General features: G+C 41.5%; 1 protein-coding gene across 1 annotated transcript in view; it reads right to left on the bottom strand.

Moving 5' to 3' along the window:
* Positions 1 to 22,006, bottom strand: part of GNL2 (G protein nucleolar 2) — a 359,926-nt gene that overhangs the window by 324,602 nt on the left and 13,318 nt on the right. The window contains exons 2-4 of the mRNA XM_069223882.1: positions 9,887 to 9,971; positions 4,941 to 5,035; positions 3,694 to 3,833 (exon numbers count right to left, since the gene is read on the bottom strand). Of these exons, the coding sequence (XP_069079983.1) occupies positions 3,694 to 3,833; positions 4,941 to 5,035; positions 9,887 to 9,971 (320 nt within the window). The remainder of the gene's footprint in view (positions 1 to 3,693; positions 3,834 to 4,940; positions 5,036 to 9,886; positions 9,972 to 22,006) is intronic.

Below are 22,006 nucleotides of genomic sequence, written 5' to 3'. Positions count from 1 at the left end.
GACAACTTTGGTTACTCACGGTCTCGGAGTCGCCGGAGGGTCCTCCCTGAGGTGTTGGTTCTCCACCAGTCGAGTCGGGGTCGCCGGGTGCAGTGTTGCAAGTCTCACGCTTCTTGCGGGGAGTTGCAGGGGTCTTTAAGTCTGCTCCTTGAAACAAAGTTGCAGTTCTTTTGGAGCAGGGCCGCTGTCCTCGGGAGTTCCTTGTTTTGCTTGAAGCAGGGCAGTCCTCTGAGGATTCAGAGGTCGCTGGTCCTTTGGAAAGCGTCGCTGGAGCAGGGTTCTTTGGAAGGCAGGAGACAGGCCGGTAGGACTGGGGCCAAAGCAGTTGGTGTCTTCTGTTCTTCCTCTGCAGGGGTTTTTCAGCTCAGCAGTCTTCTTCTTCTTGTAGGTTTCAGGAATCTAAATTCTTAGGTTCAGGGGAGCCCTTAAATACTAAATTTAAGGGCGTGTTTAGGTCTGGGGGGTTAGTAGCCAATGGCTACTAGCCCTGAGGGTGAGTACACCCTCTTTGTGCCTCCTCCCAAGGGGAGGGGGTCACATCCCTAATCCTATTGGGGGAATCCTCCATCTGCAAGATGGAGGATTTCTAAAAGTTGGAGTCACTTCAGCTCAGGACACCTTAGGGGCTGTCCTGACTGGCCAGTGACTCCTCCTTGTTTTTCTCATTATTTTCTCCGGCCTTGCCGCCAAAAGTGGGGGCCGGAGGGGGTGGGCAACTCCACTAGCTGGAGTGTCCTGCGGTGCTGGCACAAAGGGGCGAGCCTTTGAGGCTCACCGCCAGGTGTGACAGCTCCTGCCTGGGGGAGGTGTTAGCATCTCCACCCAGTGCAGGCTTTGTTACTGGCCTCAGAGTGACAAAGGCACTCTCCCCATGGGGCCAGCAACATGTCTCTAGTGTGGCAGGCTGCTGGAACCAGTCAGCCTACACAGATAGTCGGTTAAGGTTTCAGGGGGCACCTCTAAGGGGCCCTCTGGGGTGTATTTTACAATAAAATGTACACTGGCATCAGTGTGCATTTATTGTGCTGAGAAGTTTGATACCAAACTTCCCAGTTTTCAGTGTAGCCATTATGGTGCTGTGGAGTTCGTGTAAAACAGACTCCCAGACCATATACTCTTATGGCCACCCTGCACTTACAATGTCTAAGGTATTGCTTAGACACTGTAGGGGCACAGTGCTCATGCAATGGTGCCCTCACCTATGGTATAGTGCACCCTGCCTTAGGGTTGTAAGGCCTGCTAGAGGGGTGACTTATCTATACCTGCATAGGCAGTGAGAGGCTGGCATGGCACCCTGAGGGGAGTGCCATGTCGACTTACTCGTTTTGTTCTCACCAGCGCACACAAGCTGGCAAGCAGGGTGTCTGTGCTGAGTGAGGGGTCTCCAGGGTGGCATAAGATATGCTGCAGCCCTTAGAGACCTTCCTTGGCATCAGGGCCCTTGGTACCAGGGGTACCATTTACAAGGGACTTATCTGGATGCCAGGGTGTGCCAATTGTGGATACAAAAGTACAGGTTAGGGAAAGAACACTGGTGCTGGGGCCTGGTTAGCAGGCCTCAGCACACTTTCAATTCAAAACATAGCATCAGCAAAGGCAAAAAGTCAGGGGGTAACCATGCCAAGGAGGCATTTCCTTACACCCTTGCAGCTGGGACTTATTTTCTGACCAAGACACTTTGCAATGTTTTGCAATAATTACAGTGCGCTCTAGAAACAGTATTTATTCCCTATGTTGAGAGAGCTCAAATACACCCAAGGAAGACCTGCATTAACTTCTCTGCAATTACTGCTTAACTAACTTGTAAGCTTTAATGTAGCTGGCTTTTTAGGTGGTGAGGCTCAGATGGCGCCAGGGACCCATAGATATACCATCAACCATCAATCGTCTGTTAAATTAAGTGGTTGTTTTATGGTTTTAATAAATCTTTTTTTCTATTTATCTGCTTGTATATTGGGTTAGTGCCTTTCTTTTATTCATTTAGCTTCTGTAGTTTGGAGTAAATACTGTATTACTGCATTTTGTATGATTTTTAATTATTGTATCTTTTATGGTTTTAAAATACCTGATTAAAGAAATTTGACTGACTACTCCAACTACAGCTTGTGCATTCTCTACCCTCTGTGTTTCTGGACTTTTCCCTGCTATTCTGCAGTAAATCTTCCTTTGCTATCACTCACCTGTTTGTGAAGCTGTATGCTCTACAGACCTTTGGAAAGGGAACCTTAACAACAACTTGTTGCTCCTGCCGCAAGAGCTCATTACAATGACAGTGATGAGGCTGCTGGTATCCCCCATGCATGCAGGCTGGGGTTGCTGAGCTCTTTGAGGGAAAGGCTGATCTGACTCGAATCTGACCGCTCTGCACACATCAGGCAAAATAAAACCCAAAGCCCGGCCATGAACAGTGCTGGCATAGCTTATTTTATAGAAAATAGACCCAAAACAAGCTCCGTCCTCACAAAACGACAAGAAGCATTTCAGTGAGCTGTAGTTTTTGCACAATACATTCTTCTGATAGACAGAACCAACAATCAGTCACTGTAACCCTTACGATTTGGCTGCTTTGTGTATCTATCTTGGGATATTATGGATGTTTGTGTGTTTCACAGAAGCAATTTACTTAACCACAGGACCATCTGCCCCCACATTTAAAGAAGCGCATCCCTATTGTGTAAAGGACGCTTAGAATCAACAGAGCAAAGCAAGCCAAAACGGATTGGCTACCGAATCCAAAAAAAGCATCCAATAGGTAAACCCCTGATGCAACAACCAGGTGATATGAAAGCAAGGTGGGTGGGAAAGTGGTGAAAGACGCAACACGAAAAACAAGATAGTGCCTGATCAAACCACAATCAGTGGAAGGATAGCAATCAACCTGAAGCAATGATTACTTGGTCCAAGCTCCAGCTGAAAGAAGTGGAAGACAAGCGGGCATGCGCTGCCTAATTACGAGGCAAAAAATGAGAGTGACAATGAAGTCAACAAATGGTAAGCCATGGGCGGGCTTGAAGCCTCTTGATGTCTACAATACCTCTGGCAAGCGAGAACACATGCTTTGGCAAGCGAGAGTGCATGCTGAAGCAGCACATGATGTTGCAGGCAAGACCTAAAAATGAATAAGGGAAGTAGAGAAGGTGCTATGGAGATAAAAAAATAGTCATAATAAATAATAAACCAAAAGAATGCAAACAGGAAATCAAATGTAAGAATAATCACAAAAAATTAAACATAAATAAAAACAAAACCCAGATAAGATCCAGAGATCCTGATTGGTGATCTTATGTACATGTTTGTAGACATGTAGACCCTCCACTCTAAACACAGATAACTACAGAAATCTTCCAAACAAATATTCTACTTTTTGGGAAACTTGAGATGCTGCCAAATATTATTTTGAACACACAGAAGAATAAGATTACCTTTGCTTTTTCATCACTTAAAAGAATTCATGCCCACAGTGACATGATGAAAAGACAAACTAAATCGTTCAAACAATCTAAACAAAAAAATATATAAAACAAATAAATTCATTTAGTTTCTTGTCTGTAAAGTCAACATCCTTGTTCTTACCAATTTCACTCCATGATTTCAGTGGCTACACATGCCTTATTTGTAATTGCTGCACATAATTTCAACAAAGGCTTTCAGTACAATGTGTTGTTTAGACATGAACAGTACACAGCTACTTACATGTGGTTTAATTCTGTCATGAAGGAGAGACATTGGTAACTTGGTTTTCTTCATAACAACACGATATGGGTCTTTCATTACTATATCCATCTCCTCTTGGAATTTCTGTAGGGAGGACTGCCTGATGACACGTGTGTTGCCTGTGCAACAAGCAATGGTTGTATCAGTAATGACTGAATATTCTACAGAAACAATTAGCACTTATATACAGTTGAGTTCACATTGATCACTTTCAGAACAGCCTCTTTCCCATTGGAAAAATTGAGCAAACTGTTATATGGAACATCACAAAAATAGCCTTTCAGAAGAACTGGTTACTGCAACAATTCTTTTAAATGCTGTACAAAATGCAATAGCACATAAGACGTTCATTCACACTGACCTGAAAACACCTTAGTCATTTCCACATCAGTCTTGCGGAACGGCAATAAATGTTCTCTTTTGTTGCTCTAAAGATGTGAACCCTTTGTCTGGAACTAAACTTCAATATCTCCTGCTTTTTTGTGTACAAGCATACCAGCAGCTTTTGAAAGCCTGTAATATTTAGCCTCTCAATCTTTCATGCATTACTTTTTGATCCTTTGTGCCTGTCCCTTCATGTTTTCAGGTACAGACACTATATTATCATGGTGGCCCCAGGACTGATGCTTTCCATGATATGGCCTTCTGGTGAAGCGAAAACAATAAATAAGTGATGCCTGAGAAAGTATGTCTACAATAGCACCACAACCTTTTTCTCAAATGCACGCAGCTCTCAAGATGCAACTCAACGGTCCACTGGCTCACCTTACGGCTTTATCGCAGAATTGTGATAGTTTTCAAAGAAAACAACAACAGTTATCTCTTTTACATAGCAACACTCAATGACATATGCTTTTGGCACCCATGCATTTATTGTTAGTCACTACATCCACTCCCCACCTCTTCCCAAGTCAATTTTTTGTTTAGTTTCCTATCCATCAGGGCACCGTCTGTGCCACAGATTTTGGTGAACATATATGATGCATTATAATTTAAATGTTCTTAGGGACTCTCTAAAGAGGTAGCAATTTTCAACACAAAAAAGAATGCATCAAAAGTTTGTATTAAAGCTCAAACTTGTACTAGTGACTCACATCCTGTCAATTCCTTAAACAAGGTAGCGCAATCTGTCTGCCTCTATTTATTAAATCCTATATGATATCAGACAGCAAACACAAGTCAGGTAACCGATCATAATAAAGAAAGAAAAAAAAAACACGACTTACCAAACCATTTAATATTTGGTTCCACTCTGGCCACGGTGCCAGGAGCAACGGTTGATTGATACTGCAGAGGCCGGATTACTTTTCCACGATTGTTTCTGAATGTGAACGATATTTGAATTAGTCATAACCTAAAACATTGTTGCTCACATCCTCACTTCTAGCATCACAGCAAACTACTCAGGGCTTTAGAAATAAAAGAAAAAAGAAAAAAAGCTTTAAGAATTGGGAAAATGTATTTAATATAGGAACTCTAGCACTATTATTGCATAGGTTTCCCTACAATAACTGGTTGTTTTATTCCTGCAGCGAAAAGGCAAGGATTTACACTGTGAATGTACATGTTTAGATTTTAAGCTTGGACCAACCACATTCATAGCAATCTTGTGTTGCCTTTGACCTCAGTTCATACATGACATTTGTCCAACTTCACCTGTTCTGAATAAATTAAGCCACAAAGATGAAAATACAGCTATTGGAACGAGCAATGGTAGTAGGTACTGTTAAAGTTGCCTCACCACTTCGACAAAACTGGGAGAACTGGCAACGTGATAAGGAGAAAGCTCTAGGAGGGACATAATCAGAGTAAGAAATGCGAAGGAAATAACTGAAAATGAGAAAGTTAACCTTTTTAGGTATCTCCTGCACCTAGAGAGTGAGGGTGACATTGGTAAAATCTATGCACACAGAGTGGGTCTCTCAATGTGGTACAAGGAGCGTGGCCAAGGACACAGTTGCAAACTTTCGTCCTCCAACATGAAAGATAAACTGTAGGCCATAAGTCCACCTTCAAGGAGTGTGAAATACAGCTGTTCAGGAACCTTTCCCTAAACTTTATTTAAACACTTAATTTTGGTCACAAAAGAATTTAGACAGAGGCAAATTAAACACCTGTAGCATGCCCCTATGCTTTATGGTGCAGCAACACTCAAAATTCCATGTTGTGCGCCTCCCAGAGGAGGGACTGGTTATTCTAGCCCTATCAGATAATTCAGGCCAAATGGAAATACGGACTAAAAGGTTTACTTAAGCAAACCAGAGGGGTCGATAGTGCCAGAGGAGATGAGAAAAGGGGTGCCAAGAACTCAACCGACTGATGTAAAATGCCGTCTAGTGCGTACGGGTCAAAAACAGATGAAGATGTCTACCTACATAGCCATGCAGAACTATTGTACTTTGTGATTTTGCAGCTCTCAATTATTTGGCGAGTTATACTGATGGGTTTTGTGTGGAACAGCCAACTATGGGTGCGATATTATCACATTCAGGGACTTTCCACTCCCTATCCTAGGCTGGAGATCACATGGTGGTTACATTTCTATTGCTATGTTTTGTTCCTGGGGGTTTGGGGATTTGAAATGGGGGGTGGAGGGGTCTGTTTAAAATCGCTCACATCTAGTAAGAAAGGCACATTGAGATTTGATGCGTTTTTTTTATAAAAAGACACCGTATAAGCCTCTGAATAAAAAATATAAACACTGGAATATTTCAAGATGAATGACAATGGTGAAGAATATACGGCCAACTGTGAGTGTTTTTAAAGCAGTGATGGGGGGGAAATGTATTGCCTCCAAGGCAGTGCAACACAGAATGTGGCTCTGATTTGAGACACGTGATCAAACAAGCATTGGCAAAGGCAATAGATCTTGCTTGTGAAAGAGGTATTGGCTTTACCAATATCTTTTAGGCATGGTGCAGAGGAGCATGCCTTCTGTGCAGCATGGCTAAAGATTATATAAAAAGAGCACTACAATGCGTCCAGCGCCGGCCACATCACAGTGCTGTTTTTTTACTTGTGGGGGATGGGTAACAGACAACAGGATGATGTGGGTGGGAGGGGAAGACGAAACACTGAGAAAGGGGGAAGAAGCAATATTGATAACAGAGATATGGGTGAGAAAGGAAGAAGCAACATAGACCACAGGGAGTGGGAGGGGAAGAAGAAACAGACAAAAGGGGATGAGGATGGGATGGGAAAGAAGCAATACCGACAGAATGTGGGAAGGGAAAGAGCTACATAAAAGAAAAACAAAATAGCAACTCAATCATAGCATGATCAGCGAAAAAACAGCAATCAATCTGAAATAGTCAGTACTTTGTCCATGCTTCAGCCAACAAATAAATTATTTTATGAAAAAGCTAATAAAGCACACAGAATATTGGCAATGCACTTGAGAATGGCCAACATCCAAAACTAAAAGGGCCAAATTATTGTATTGTAAAAGGAACCAATACAAACATCCTGAGAGTATTTCCTGGATTTACATCAAAGAAAACTAACTGACACAGTGAGATGTTAAAGGAACCTATTACTGAACCCAAAGTAATTAAAGCAAATTACGATTTGCAACATAACAGATGGATTAGATGGACCAACTGATGCCTTTTTGCAAAATATTCTGTGTGTTACTCACCGCACAATTAGCAATCTCCTTCGTGGGCTCAGATGAGATACCTCCCTCAATGAGAGAGGCTGGCATAACTTTTGTAAAAGACAGGTGTAAAAGTCAAATTTCCTTCATCATACAGACCCATATCTTTAATGAATATGGATCTCAAGAGCTACACGAAGATTCCAACAACACATACTGAAAACTACATGCCTTTCTAGATCGACCCAGACCTGTCACAATGTGTAAAACAGAGAAAGTTTCAGCAACATTCATTGGGTTCCCTGATTCCTGGAAAATTCAGTTAGATGTAAATTCGCAGGGTCATGCTATGGGCATCAGGCATTTCGCATGTTATGTCCTTGGCATAATTTGGGCTAGCTACACGATGCCCTCATGTAGAATGAGCAGTGGAAGAGGACAGGTTACTTTTTATTACAGAGACAAGGGTACCGCCCTCTCCCCCTGCTAGTGCTAGCAATGACAGCGGAACCACTTACCCTAAATAATGCAGGGGTGGAAGGGATTCAGTTTGAAACAATACAACACAAAATCCATCTATCAGCAGGTGATTTACTACTCATGTTAGATACTGGGCTTGGTGACATAAAGGATTAAGTTGAATCTAGATAATCATGGGCAATGAAATAATCACAATTAGAGGTTAATTGTCCTAGATATTGCCATTTCGATAAAACAAAAAGTAAAGTTGAATACTTTTGTATTTACATTACCTCCATGATACAAGAACTGTATAAAGCTAATTATCCTCTCCCGCTGGCAGATATTAAACGCAACTTAAAATTCTGAATCCCGTTATTCCCATCCCGACGACCTGACAAGGCAGAGTTGGTAAACTTAAAATTAATACAATACTGCATTTTCTGTATCGCTTCCATACACTACTCATGTTTCTAAAAGGCAGGATATCTATTCGCTGCAAGCAGCATATGATTATTGGGTATTAGGAGGTGAGAAACCGAGGCTATATAGGAAAGTGATGCAGGTGGTAGAAAACATTTGGCAGATCAATTGAGAGTAGACTGAAACACAAAACTGAAAACTCCAATTAACAGGGCCCAGACAAACCCAGATGCACTCCAATTTTCCTTTTTGTTAAACCTGTTAAAACTCTTATTGTGTTGGTACTCTGTACATTCCGACTGATTGGCAAGGCCTTCTATTCCCATACTATACATTTATATCCCAAATCTGCACAATTTAAGAGTGTGCGATATCAAAAAGTAATCGCAGTTGGCGATGTCCAAGGCAGTGACTAAACCGCCCCAAGGAGGGACAAACGTAAAGCATTTACCAACATTTTATAAGGGCAAGCCCATGAACGAGTGATAGTGATAGGCATAGGCATGCGGTAGGGGTGGTTAAAAGCCCAGATACATACCAACACGTCGGAAAAGCAGCACTTGCATGCTGTTATGCTCAACCTAAAAGGCGTTTTTTAATAAAATGTCAAAGTCGCCGTTTGGCACAGGAGGAGCATAATGCATTAATAATAGAATGCATAATATATGGAAACTGTTCGTTTGTCCACATTTTTCTAGCTGTGAGAAAGCCCTTGCCTTGCAGGAATCTAAAAGGGTGAAACACATGTTGGCTACAGCCCACCAGTATGCACCCAATGAAGAAGGGGGATTCTGGTTGTGTCTTAAAATGCTGAAATCATTAAAAAAAAATTAAACTCATCAACTGAGTATCTCATTAATAGAAGATTGTTTCTGACATATAATGAAGAGGATGATTGATCTAAAAAAAACAATTTCTGTAAAAACGTGAAAGGAAAATTGGACGCTCAACAACAATACAGTAGTGTAAACATAGTATGGGCCATCTCAAAATGACAGGTATCCACAGCCGCATGCATGACCTTCGCTATTCTCACACTTTTCGCCTGCATACAGGCCTATATGCAGCTAAATATTCACGAGAACATGGTATTACAAGTCCCTGCAATACATACAGGACACCAGAATGCTTTGTGCACAGGTCACACAACACTAATGCACTATCCATAATATACCAAAGGGGCTAGCTTCCCAACTACACCTCCTTTTCACTTAAATACACAACAAGGGGCAACAAGAAAAGAACCAAGAGCACAATTCGGTTCCTCACGCACAACACCGGAAGGCTACTGATATAGGCCACTTGACAGAGATGTATTCTTCCATCCTAGCAGCTATCACAGAGTAACTTTATCACCATTTGCTAGGGCTTTTTAACGCCTTATTTTGAGTATGGAACATTATATAATTGCAGCTACAACACAAAGCAAAACACCAGATGACCAGTGAATGGGTCGTTTTATGCCACAAGGTGTTTTTCAGGACGCCAAAAAAGAAGACAAAATAAATAAGTTACAAGTCAGGCTGACAGTTCCCACGCCTCAGACACAACCTTAAGCTAAATATGCCAAGTATAGTGAAAAGTGCCAGATAGAAAACATAGCTAAACACCCTTTAAAACAAAGTAGTGAAAAGGGACAAGATGGGAAGGGCTCGAAAAATTAAAGCATCTCATTAAAATAATTTTTACACTTACCTTCTCTCCTTTTGACGGTACATATTAAGCCGCTTGATAGTACCACGATCCCTCATGTTAGATCCTCCTGCACCTTTAAGGCGATCTATAGAAATATACAAAAAAATGTAAAATTCAAATTAATGTTTTCAAGCTGAACAATATTCAACAGTGATTTGTAATGTTATTTTGATTACAACTTGAGCCCAATCATTGTAATGCCCTGAAATTAGTAAGGCCGGACCAAGACAATTACAACCAACCTAAAAGGGTAAGGGGTAGTTTGATATTTCCAGGCTGGCAGAACTCGGCATACTTTCATTTTCTAATGCCGATAAAGGGAGATTGTGGTTCATATCTTAGCTGGGGAAGAGTCAGCAGGATGGGTGGCAAGTGTTCAAGAATCAGCAAGGAAAGCGAGGGGCTTTGCAAACAGCCTTAAAGGGGTAGTTGATTTTCCCTCAAATGTGCCTACAGGGCCCAATGTCACCCACCTTCTCAGATGAATACGGCAGGCATATACCTTGCTCTCCCATGAAGACATCAGTTGCCGTGTTCTGCACACTCAATCAACATACTGCTTGCTGGATTCGGTATTTAAAGAGAATGAATTAGGAGTTCTCCCGGACAGGAAGCAACACCTGTTGGTTATCATTGCTTTAACTCAAAGGAACCTTTCTAAAATGGGGAGCAGAGTTAATGCTAAGGGGGGAGTGTGAAGGGTCCAGACAGAGGAAATCAGAAGGGAAGTTATTTTGTGAGGACATATGTAAAAGGTGCTTTTCGCAAGGCTCTCAGGTCATAGGAGAACTGATCTAAGAGTGAACAAAATGAGAACTACCAAATATGTCATGCGGTTGTCCATGCCAAAGCAAAGGAAGCAGTGCAAGTCTCCTTTCCCTACACTTTCTCTTTTCTACCCTAAAATGTCATAAACTACTAATTATGAAGGCAGAGTTTGTCTGGGAGGAAATTATAGAAGGTCAGGAGAATGCCTCTTAATGTATACTAGAAATAGAAAGGGTCTCTGGTAAGTAAGAAAAGAACTGGGTTTACACGGGGAAATGAAGGCAGAGGGTAAGAAGGGGCAGGTTGACTTGCTCTTGACCTCTAAGGGAAAAGACCTAACAAGTGTTCCATATCTCATCCTCACATGTGCAAGGTGCCAGTCTGGCTGGGATTCTAGTCCCAAATAGACTAGGCTCACCCCACTGGTGAGCATCCACTTTGTCGAGCTCTTGAGAGAAGCTCAGGCGTGAACCCATGCTAAAATAAAATGTTGGCTTCCTGCAGCCTAACAGAAATAAGTGGAATCTGGTCCTTTTAGACTGTAGTTTATGCTCAGGTCGCTAGCCACAATTGCTCTTCCACTTCCTTACTAGTTCATGGGCTGTATTTGTTCAGCAGTTGGCAGTATCCTTGCCTTTAAAATATTTATGAACATGGCTACTGTTCATGTCACTAATTCCCATTCTTGCCATTTTGGCTTCCTTTTACTCATCCAACTCCACCTCTTCCTGGTACATGTTGCCATATGGGCTACTGGGCATTCTCTTATTATCTCGCTTTTTTGGAGTACACCCACGCAGTGTCATGCTGAACCTATAGTTAAGCTGATACTGTGCAGCCATCTATGAGTTTAAGCCTGTGTCACAATTATAATTTGCGTGTCTATCTCTTTCATACCCTCACTCATCACACTATCAGGGACTGCATCCCATTGCACAATACCTGCATCTCTGTAGTCATCATATGCAACATATAAACACTTACCACATAAGCTGGTAATAAAAACAAAGCCCTTACAAATACACTACACTGCATAGCTTGCGATCCATGTGGGTAAGTATTGAACTCCCCACACGTGGTTGTACGGAAGAGCATACAAAAGCTATAACATCTCTCTCATCATCAAATTTATTGTCAAACGTAATACAGAAGATGAAGTAAAAGATCACAAGGAAATAGTCAGGTTGTCCTTATACCTGAGCCCTAACCTGTGGTTACTGCTGGAAGGCAGGTCATTTATCGCTTGACAGAAGGGTTTTCCTGTGGAGCATTGTGTTCAGAGCAACTTCTTTTTTTTTTTATCTCAGGATTACTTACAAGTGGGGCAGAAACCACTAGGCACTGGGGATCTTTTTTTTTTTTGCGCTGTCACGCAAGGGGAGCGACCCCGTAGGCAATTTTAGGCCATTTCTGCCCCCACTGGGGCCGGCTGAGCTAGAGGCCAAAATCCACAGGTAGGCACTTTGCAAAAAAACACTTCTGTTTTCTGTGAAAAAATGTGATGTGTCCACGTTGTGTTTTGGGCCATTTCCTTTCGTGGGCGCTAGGCCCACCCACACAAGTGAGGTACCATTTTTATCGGGAGACTTGGGGGGGAACGCTGGGTGGAAGGACATTTGTGGCTCCTCTCAGATTCCAAAACTTTCTGTCACTGAAATGAGAGGAAAAAGTGTTTTTTTGGCCAAATTTTGAGGTTTGCAAAGGATTCTGGGTAACAGAACCTGGTCAGAGCCCCACAAGTCACCCCATCTTGGATTCCCCTAGGTGTCTAGTTTTCAGAAATGGTCTGGTTAGCTAGGTTTCCCCTGGTGCCGGCTGCGCTAGAGGCCAAAATCCACAGGTAGGCACTGGACTCCTCTGGTTGTGGGGATATACAGGGCTTGTAGGTTCATCAAGAACCCTAGGTACCCAGAGCCAATAAAGGAGCTGGACCTTGCAATGGGTTTTCATCGTATACCGGGTATACAGCAATTCATTTGGTGAAATATAAAGAATGAAAAATAGGTATCAAGGAAACCTCTGTATTTCCAAAATGGGCACAAGATAAGGTGTTGAGAAGTAGTGATTATTTGCACATCTCTAAATTCCAGGGTCCCCATACTAGCATGTGAATTACAGGGCATTTGCAAATAGTTTTTTTTTTTTTTAAAACACACTGTCTTACATTTGGAAGGAAAAAATGTGGAAAAAGACAATAACACTTGTACTTCGACTCTGTCTCCCCCCAAGTCTCTCGATAAAAACAGTACCTCACTTCTGTGGGTAGGCCTAATGCCTGCGACAGGAAACGCAATATGGACACATCACATTTTTACATTGAAATCTGACTTTTTTTGGGAAAGTGCCTAGCTGTGGATTTTCGTCTCTACCTCAGCCAGCACCTACGGAAACCTACCAAACTTATACATTTTTGAAAACTAGACACCTAGGGGAATTCAGAATGGGGTGACTTGTGGGGCTCTCACCAGGTTCTGTTACACAGAATCATTTGCAAAACTCAACATTTGGAAAACAAATACTTTTTCCTCACATTACGGTGACAGAATGTTCTGGAATCTGAGAAGAGCCACACATTTCCACCCAGCATTCCCCCAAGTCTCCCGATAAAAAATGGTACCTCACTTGTGTGGGTAGGCCTAGCGCCCGTGACAGGAAATGCCCCAAAACACACCATGGACACATCATATTTCCCAAAGGAAACAGAGCTGTTTTTTGCAAAGTGCCTAGCTGTGGATTTTGGCCTCCAGCTCAGTCAGCACCTAGGCAAACCTACCAAACCTGTGCATTTCTGAGAACTAGAAACCTAGGGGTATCCAAGATGGGGTGACTTGTGGGGCTCTCACCACGTTCTGTTACCCAAAATCCTTAGCAAAAATGTGGGAAAAATGTGTGATTTCAGGCAAAGTTGGCAGTTTGCATGGCATTGTGGGTAAGAAAATGGTGCAGGGTGCATGTAAAGCACACCTCCCTAGACTTACCCAGATGTTTAGTTTTCAGACGTGTTTAGGTCTCTTAGACTTTTCAAGATGGCAGCGTCTCAAAGTCCAGAAGTGCAACCCTCACTATTCCAAGTGGGACGATTTTGAGAGTTAGAAAAGCTCTCATGGCCCAAATGTAAAACCAAAACACAAAATAATCAAATCTCCTCTTGCTTGCCATTGGGAAGGGCCTTTCCTTTCATGTCTCTGTGCCGCCCCCAGCCCCTGATCAGAAGAGAAATGCAAAGCGATGGGGGCAGTCTCTGATGAGATCAGCCGTCATCATTTGTCACGGGGGAGGAGAGGTTGGGAGTCGGTGGTGGAAGGGGAAGCAGTTCCCCTTTCATTCCTGCCCATGTGAGGGGGGTGGGAGGCTCATGGGTGGAGCGCTAGTGCTCCCCCATGAGCCAGTCCCAAGATGTAACGGTTACCTCCTTGGTGCCTCAGCGCCGCAGCCAAGAACCTAACCATTATATCTTTGGCGGGGAAGGGGTTAAACAGGAGCACTTTTATTATCATGTTTCAAAGCATTTGCAAACCACAAAAATATCATGCATTTTGCTTGCAGACTCAATTCTATTATGGTGCATTCTGGTTATCGTAGGCACACTGATTGTCCGAAATGCCTTACCCCCTTCTTGCTTAGTTATTTTACAATACATTTATTCACCTTTGGATGCCAATGTATGACTTTTTAAACATTCCCTCACATATTCACTTTTTCCTCATGCTCACAATGTGACAATACTTCACTTCATTCAAGGTGTCTAATCACCATCAACCTTATCTGCTGCGCAGTATGTCTTTGTTTCAGCCGCCATTTTGAGTTCATGAACACCACACTACTGTGCACGAACACTTTTTAATTTCCTTTGTGGTATTTAGCCCCACATTCCCTCACACTATAACCGGCTATATTAGAGTTAGCCCATGATATGTTACTAATCATATTATATCCGTTATTCATACTCCATTATCCCAAATATGAGGGGGTCACTGCTTTATTTTCAAGGCATCCGGTCACCTGTATTATTATTAGTTTGCGCATGTGCCACCTACTAAGTCTCCACTTCTATTCAGAGCTTGTATCTCCTAAGGGTGTTCCGTGTTTCTTTGTCACATAATGTACTCCTCTTCATCTTTGTATTGTTTCATGTAATCTTTCACACTTGACCTCATTATTTTGCAATCCACACCAGAACTTTCCACTGAGAGGTACATTACCATTGATCTGTCCACTCGCCTGACACAGTATTCAACTATGCAGTGCACCTAAAAAATATGCCCTTTTCACCTCTTGTTTGTTGCATCATACTCTCAGAAGGGCCTTTTATTTTAAAGTGTTCCATGAATGTTTGTCATTCTAGACGTTCATTCCATGATGTTCTTTGCCATTTCATTTTTGTTACCATCCTTTACACTTCTTATTTCTATGAATGTAAGTGAACATGAAATTCCTCATCCTAATTTAACCCCTTCGGGCCAGTGTTTGGTGTAACAGTACATAACGCGATTCCTTCTGCCTCAAAAGCTTTAAGGGCAAAAAAAACCTTTAGGCACAAAATTACCCTTTGGTTCATAATTAGTAGAGTGCAGAAGCTCTTTTAGGAGCACAGATTGGCCATCATTACATTGTAGCTTTCATGATCCCTGCATGTTCAAACAACTGCCTTGAAAACATGGAAAATCTGTTATTTTTCCATCCACCCTCCCCAACATCTGTGTATCTTTTATTCTTCCATACTTTTACATCTGTATCCCTAGCTCTTCTACAAGTCACTTCACATTTCTTTGGGGGCATTAGTGGCAAATGTGCCTGTTCCAAGTGTGTGCTTGTAAGATATCTACCTTTTCTTCAAGGACATGCTGGATTTTGTAACTTTCTGAAGGCATTCATTTTGCGGTTATTTGGACAGTATGCATGTATGTGGCATTTCTATAGCACGATTACAGCCAAATAACAAACAAAGTGAACAAGCGATTTGAAAGGTACCTGGTTTGCCGAATATTAATGCTTTATGATGTAATGGATATAGGATTCTGTGCACTGGGATACAGATATTCAGTGTCACATTGATATGGCGTGCGCTACAGCATAGGAATTGTCAGTGGTCTGCAATGTGTATTTACATGAACCAAATATGTGACAAAAATACATGGCTGTCAGGTGCACTACTGTGCTCTGGCTCGATTCCAGTTTAAAAGCATTTCAATGACACAAGGAAAGGACAAGTGCCTTGCCATGTAAGAAAACTGATTTTTATATATTCAAAAGTCAACCGTGAATTATGTCTTGTAATCCTAAAGGGCACGGCCAATAAAATATTGAAAAAAGGACACACTACGTATTTGAAATAGTGTGTCCTCCCAGTGACTACACGTCCAAAAACTGTTTTCCCTGAGTAGGTTTAGGTTACATTCCACTGATAAGAGACCCTGGTATAATTAAAATCCTTGATTTATAGCTTCTACTGCTCCAACAGTAATCAAAGTTACTTTCCACTTAGCCCATGAACTCTTTTATAAACGGGAAAATCCAATTTTTGCTCATTTTAGTGGGAATGCACTTTATAAAAACATACTTTGAGCTGCTGGAGACAAAACTTGGTTAAAAACAGTTGTGTCATTCATCTGACTACCAGAAGCTTAATACAGATTTTCCACTCCCCTACATCCTCGTCCCAGTCCTTACCATTGAGGGTGGATCCCACCTCATGGCAGGGGCAGAAAAACGAATAAAAGATCAAAATCAGGAAGTGGGAGCGCTCAGGCTTAGAATCCACCTGCCCATACGGGCATCAATAACAGGCTCGACTATCCACAACTCCTCGTTTTTTTCCCCTGTCCCATGTCACAGACTAGGATGAGGTCCCTGCCAGGCCTGAACTTCAGATGGGCTTGCTGTATCAAATCGGCTTTGCCTTGCACAGCAGGATTATGCAGCACAACATATAATGGAGACTTTGGGGGGAAGCTATTGATAACACAGAGTGCTCTGGAGAGGAGGTCAGATAACTTGGGATGTCGCCTGTTATCTGGCAAGGGGGGTATGTTTCATTACTTTTATTAAGAGGAAGAATAGTGGGTCTGAACAAACCTCTTATTTTCTCTGCAGTCGGCATCTTTTGGAAAGCCCAGGCGCGATGCTGAATCATGGTATTTCTTAATTCATTTAGCGCTTGAGCTGGAGAACAGTGGCGGATCTCCGCACAAGCGCATTAGGCACTTCGTCTTGCTCCAGGGTTAATTCAGATTAGCGCTGAACAGGTAAGCTAAGGTTTTTGTTGCTGCCTGACAGTTGTCATACAACTTTCCTATTAGATTAAAATGGGGAAGACTAAGAAAGCATCATGAAACTTCTTACTCTGGTTCCTTTTATTTTCATTCAAGATCACATACCCCACCTAGAAAAAGGTCCAAGAGATATACACTGGGGCAGACTGATGAACACTTCAAGGACAAAGTTCAAAGAATTTTATCAGAAACTTTGACCTCTGTAAAATCCAAATTGAAACCTAGAGGAAAAACAGACTTATTTCCTCTGATTCCAGGAAGAGGAACTGGTCGCTTTGGCTGAACAAAGGGGTAAACACAATGGTAGATAACTTTTGCCTGAAATTCTAATAAGGATACGTACTATTATTATTTCTTATGAAAAATAATCCTACTACATCCACTGAACCAGTTTTGCACCAGTTGCTAAAGGGTAGTGATCCTTCTTTAACGATTCATAAACATGTTATTCTTCAAGAATGGAAGACTGTGGCTCCTAGCTTCATGTCAAAATTATAATCATTTGAAGAAATGGATAACCCAATTCAAGAATCAGTAACTATCGATTCCCTGGTGACAAGTTTGGTTGGGAGGTCATCTAATGCAGAAGAAAACATATTGGAAGACCTACAGATAAGAGGTTAGACTCTGCTCTGAAGAAATTGCTGGATCCAATCTCATTATGAAGGCAGGAACATATGGAACCTATACTAGCCACAGCTTAATTTCAGAGTTCAAAGAACTTTTTAAAGCCATTGAAGAAAGTACAGAACGTGCAGAATTTCTGCAGACACTCGAAAAACAAGCAGAGTTTCTTTCCAAAATCTCTTAATGCCCTATTTGAGGGAGCAATTATAGTGAGAAGATTAAAAAAAAATTAAGAGATTGGCACACTAACTCTACACAAATGAATATTGCCTTATCCCTCCTGTTTGAAGGCAACAAGCTCTTTGGTCCTAAAATATTAAAGGAGAAGAAACATTCTTCTACTTTCAGACAGTCCCACACTACTTCAACTGGTCAAAATATGCCAAAATCATTATTCAGACAACTCTCTGGAAGACCCAATTCCTATTCAAGGAGACAAAAAGGAAAGTGTTTTGAGAATCAATTGGTACAAAAGAATAAGTCACTTCCAAGACCTTTCAGTGTTTCTGAATATGTCAAAACTGGCATAGAGTGGCTGGTTGAGGGAGAGAATACAACATATTCTTCAGGAATGGGAAAAATCTTCTTCAGACTCCTGGGTATTAACAGTCATAAAAGAAGGCTACTGTGTTTACTTGTTGCCTGCTCCAGCTGCAACTGGGAACATTCTTATTCAAAACCCTCAAAGTCATGTGAATCTGAAAGGTATGAACTCAGGAAAGAAGCCATAATTTGGTTCCTCAAGAATCACCACAACAAGGGAAATTATTCAAGGATATTCCTTGTTGCAAAGACAATCAGAGAAATCAGACTGGTCATAGACCTGACACAGTCAATAAGTGGATATCAATAATTCACTTCAAGATAGAGACCTTGCAGAAGATAGTTCCTCCAATACAACCGGATGTCTGCCTTCATGAGTACTCTAATCTGAAGTACTCTTACTTTTGTATTCAGATGCATCCTCTAATCAGATATTTCTGACACTTGCCATCTTTGGCAAACATTATCAATTCCCGGTCTTGCCATTTGGAATCAGATCTGCCACAAGATGTTTCACAAAAATAAGAGCACCTCTGTCCCTCTTCTACATCTTCAATGCCTGGTGGTTTTCCCATATTGAGGCGAGTGGTTGCTGGCAGCACCCTCAAAAAACACAGCGATAAAAATTGAAGATAATGATGAACTATCTATCCAGGCATGGTCTGCTCCCAAGTGTACCAAAATGTCATTTCACACCTTGAAAGGATAAGACCTTCTTGGGTGTCCATTTCAGAACAGTAGTATTTCTCCCACAGCAAAGAACAGTCGGAAAGAGGCAAGCTTATATCAAACTCCTTTCAAAGAATCAAGTATCAGAAATAACTTAGTTAACGGTCCAAAGACAAATGGCTTCAGGTTTGATCCTTGAATCCTGGGCCAGACTACATCTAAGACCTCTGCTGATCAACCTCTGAAATACAGAAAATCATAATCGATGGAATACAAAAGACACCTGTGAATCAATACATCTCTATTCAACTTCAGTGGTGACTGAACAAAGAAACTCTAGAAGAGGGCTTTATCTCAGTATCAGTACTTCCGTTAATCATAACAACAGATGAAAGCCTGTTGGGATGGGTTGCAGCCTTGGAAAAAAGACGTGTTCATGGGAAATGGTCTGCAGTTCAACATCAAAAACCCTCAAACTGGATATTATTAATTGAAAATTAGAAAGCTTTGATTCATTTCCGCAAATTTGGAGAAAATCAACATTTTCTATTCAGAACCTACAATCAGGTGGAAATGTTTTACGTCAACAGACAATGAGGGTCAAAATCATAATTGCTGAATATGAAAGCAACGAGGGCAGGAATTTGGTTACAACAGAATCTTCTCTGACCAAACTCATAATATCTCTGACTGTCGATACAGAAAAGGAAAGAGAAACATTACAGCAGACTCTCAGTCGGAAATTCACAACATCCCAGTAGTTGTGCCTAACCCGATCCGTCTTCCAACAAATTGGACACAGATTTAGAAATCAGGAAATAGATGTCTTCGCCACTCCTCACAACAGACAATTGGACAAAGTCGGTTGTCAATTTCCAACACGAGGTGCACTGATAGTGGATGCTGTAGCTATTCCTTGGCATTCTCTTCTTGTTTTTGCCTTCCTTTACTTTCCACTGACTTCTGATATAGACCATTTTATCCTACAATGTCATGGTTTCTTTTTTTCATATCATTAGCTCTATCTCCCCCGTGGAGGATTCCTCTCCTTCCACCTCTAATTTAGTCTTAAGGGTCCCTTCCTCTTCAGTATCTGGGCCTGTCAGTATGGAAGATGACAGGTTAGAGCTTTTACAAAAGGCTATTCCAGATCATTTAGCATTGTTCTTAGTCCAAACCATCCTCAACACAGTCATTACAAATTAACGGGCTTGATACAATCAGGAAGAGTTGTGGGTAGTCAAGCCTATAATCGGCATCCAGGTAGGTGTGCAGGTTGTATACCTAACAATGCCTACTTCCTGATTTTTTCCCAGTCATGAGCTGTGGGACCCTCCTCAATAGTAATTCATGTGACAAGGATGTTTCGAGCTAAAGATAATGAAGATTACCTGTAAGTAACTGAAGCATTTCTGGCTGGGATTAATGACTAGGCTCTCCAGAGGACAATGGCATGGTCCCTGGACCAAAGATGGCAGGTCTGTTAACAACTGGCCACTTAGCAGGGGTTAGCCACGTGACAGGGGGACAGAAGCAGTGGGAAGAGCAAAGGGAAGCCTTAACACTTCCTATTTTGACTTGGAGATCCCATGTGGGACTGGCAGAATTTGCTCCTATTCTTTCCCAGGGTCCTCCTAGACAGTCAGGCTCCAACCCAAGGAGAACAGAGAATTCTGTTCTAGCCCACGTTTCTTGTGGTAAATTTGTATCCCCGGTACCTTTTATTTCTGTTCCCTGGACTTCGATTCTCAACAACATTACCTTGTTTTGCAATCTACCATCAAAAATAGAAAGGATTTATCCAAAGTCACCTTCAGCATTTGCTCCATTCCAAATCTTTCCACCACTTTCATTAGCAGTAGGATAAAATTCTGCAAACTGCTCATGTAAGTCTTCAGCATGTAAAAAAAGTGCAGATGTATGCGTGCAGACGTAATTCCCTGCAGGCCAGGAGATCACTCTTTATTTGTATGATTAATAAAAACCATTACAAAGTTCTCTAATTCTGCATACTAAAAACGTTAGAAAATAGCTTACATAAAAGAACATGCATGTTAAAACATAAATATTTAAAATATTGTTATCAAAACATGCAAATCAGAGCAAAAGTATCCTGACATCTTATTAAAACAAGCATTTACAATGCAATGGGTCTCGCGTTTGCTTGAGTTAGAGCAATTAGCGCTGTAAATTCCTAACTGGACTTTTCTTGCCACATAAATTGAAAATGAAAAGTAAAACAGTTGACATAAGCGAGCCATGGCCGCCATGAACATGAGCGCAAAGGAGAGACACAAAAGGAAAAAGTTTGCTTGCAGTCAAACGTATCGGCAATTGTGCAATTATCCATGTAACACGGTCGATGCCCACGGTGGTAACAAATCTGCCCCAAGGAGGGAGAAATGTAAAGCATTTTTCCATGACAAAGGATTTTTGAAAGGCAATCACATGAACAAGTGACAGTGATCGGCGTGCGGTGGTTTTTAGCAAGAATGTTTCCTGTGGAGTAAGATAAATGCTGTTGCAAATAAAAAATATGCTTATTTGAAATACTTATTTTCTTTAAAAAAATAAAATAAAAAAAAACACTTCTAAAAGGGCTCATTGTGTCCTTTCAATGACAAAATCATATGGAATGCTTCTTCCTTGTGGCAGTTTTGAGCGGTGGTCCAGCAAGTGTACTTGAGACTTAGTACAATCAATGAAAGCGCCCTATGTCTGTTTGGGTATAAAAAACACAACAGCTACAATTGTGGTGCATTGGGCCCCTCAAACACCTGTTCCCAATGCCACCGCACGTGTTGCAAAAAATGACAGCTACACCCAAAGAGAGATGCTTACCCAAAGCAACTCCAGTTAGTTTATGCTATAACTTTGATCCCTACGCCTTATCAAGTTTGCAGGTATTATTAACTTGTTGTTTTAATAAGTTGTTACACATGCACCACTGCATCTTTTTCTAAGAAATCCTAAAACTTCAGCTACCATTGGTGACTCAGAGATTCTTCACCTTTTAGGAGTCAACATGAAACATGTGCCTTACACTTTGTAATTTATCTTTTCTTGCCACATAATTTAGTCAACAATGTGAATAATGTGGTCCTTCCCTGCCACATAATTCTAGTGGGACCATGTTAAAGGAAAATGCGTAGATGTGCGGTTTGAAATTCAATACTTTCAGCTACTTTCCAAACAGGTGGTGGTCGATTTGAGTTTTTAGACAAACCAGGATCCACAAGAC

This window comes from Pleurodeles waltl, chromosome 3_1, assembly GCF_031143425.1.
Source record: "Pleurodeles waltl isolate 20211129_DDA chromosome 3_1, aPleWal1.hap1.20221129, whole genome shotgun sequence".
Lineage (NCBI taxonomy): Eukaryota > Metazoa > Chordata > Amphibia > Caudata > Salamandridae > Pleurodeles > Pleurodeles waltl.
This window is presented reverse-complemented; position numbering and strand designations above follow the sequence as displayed.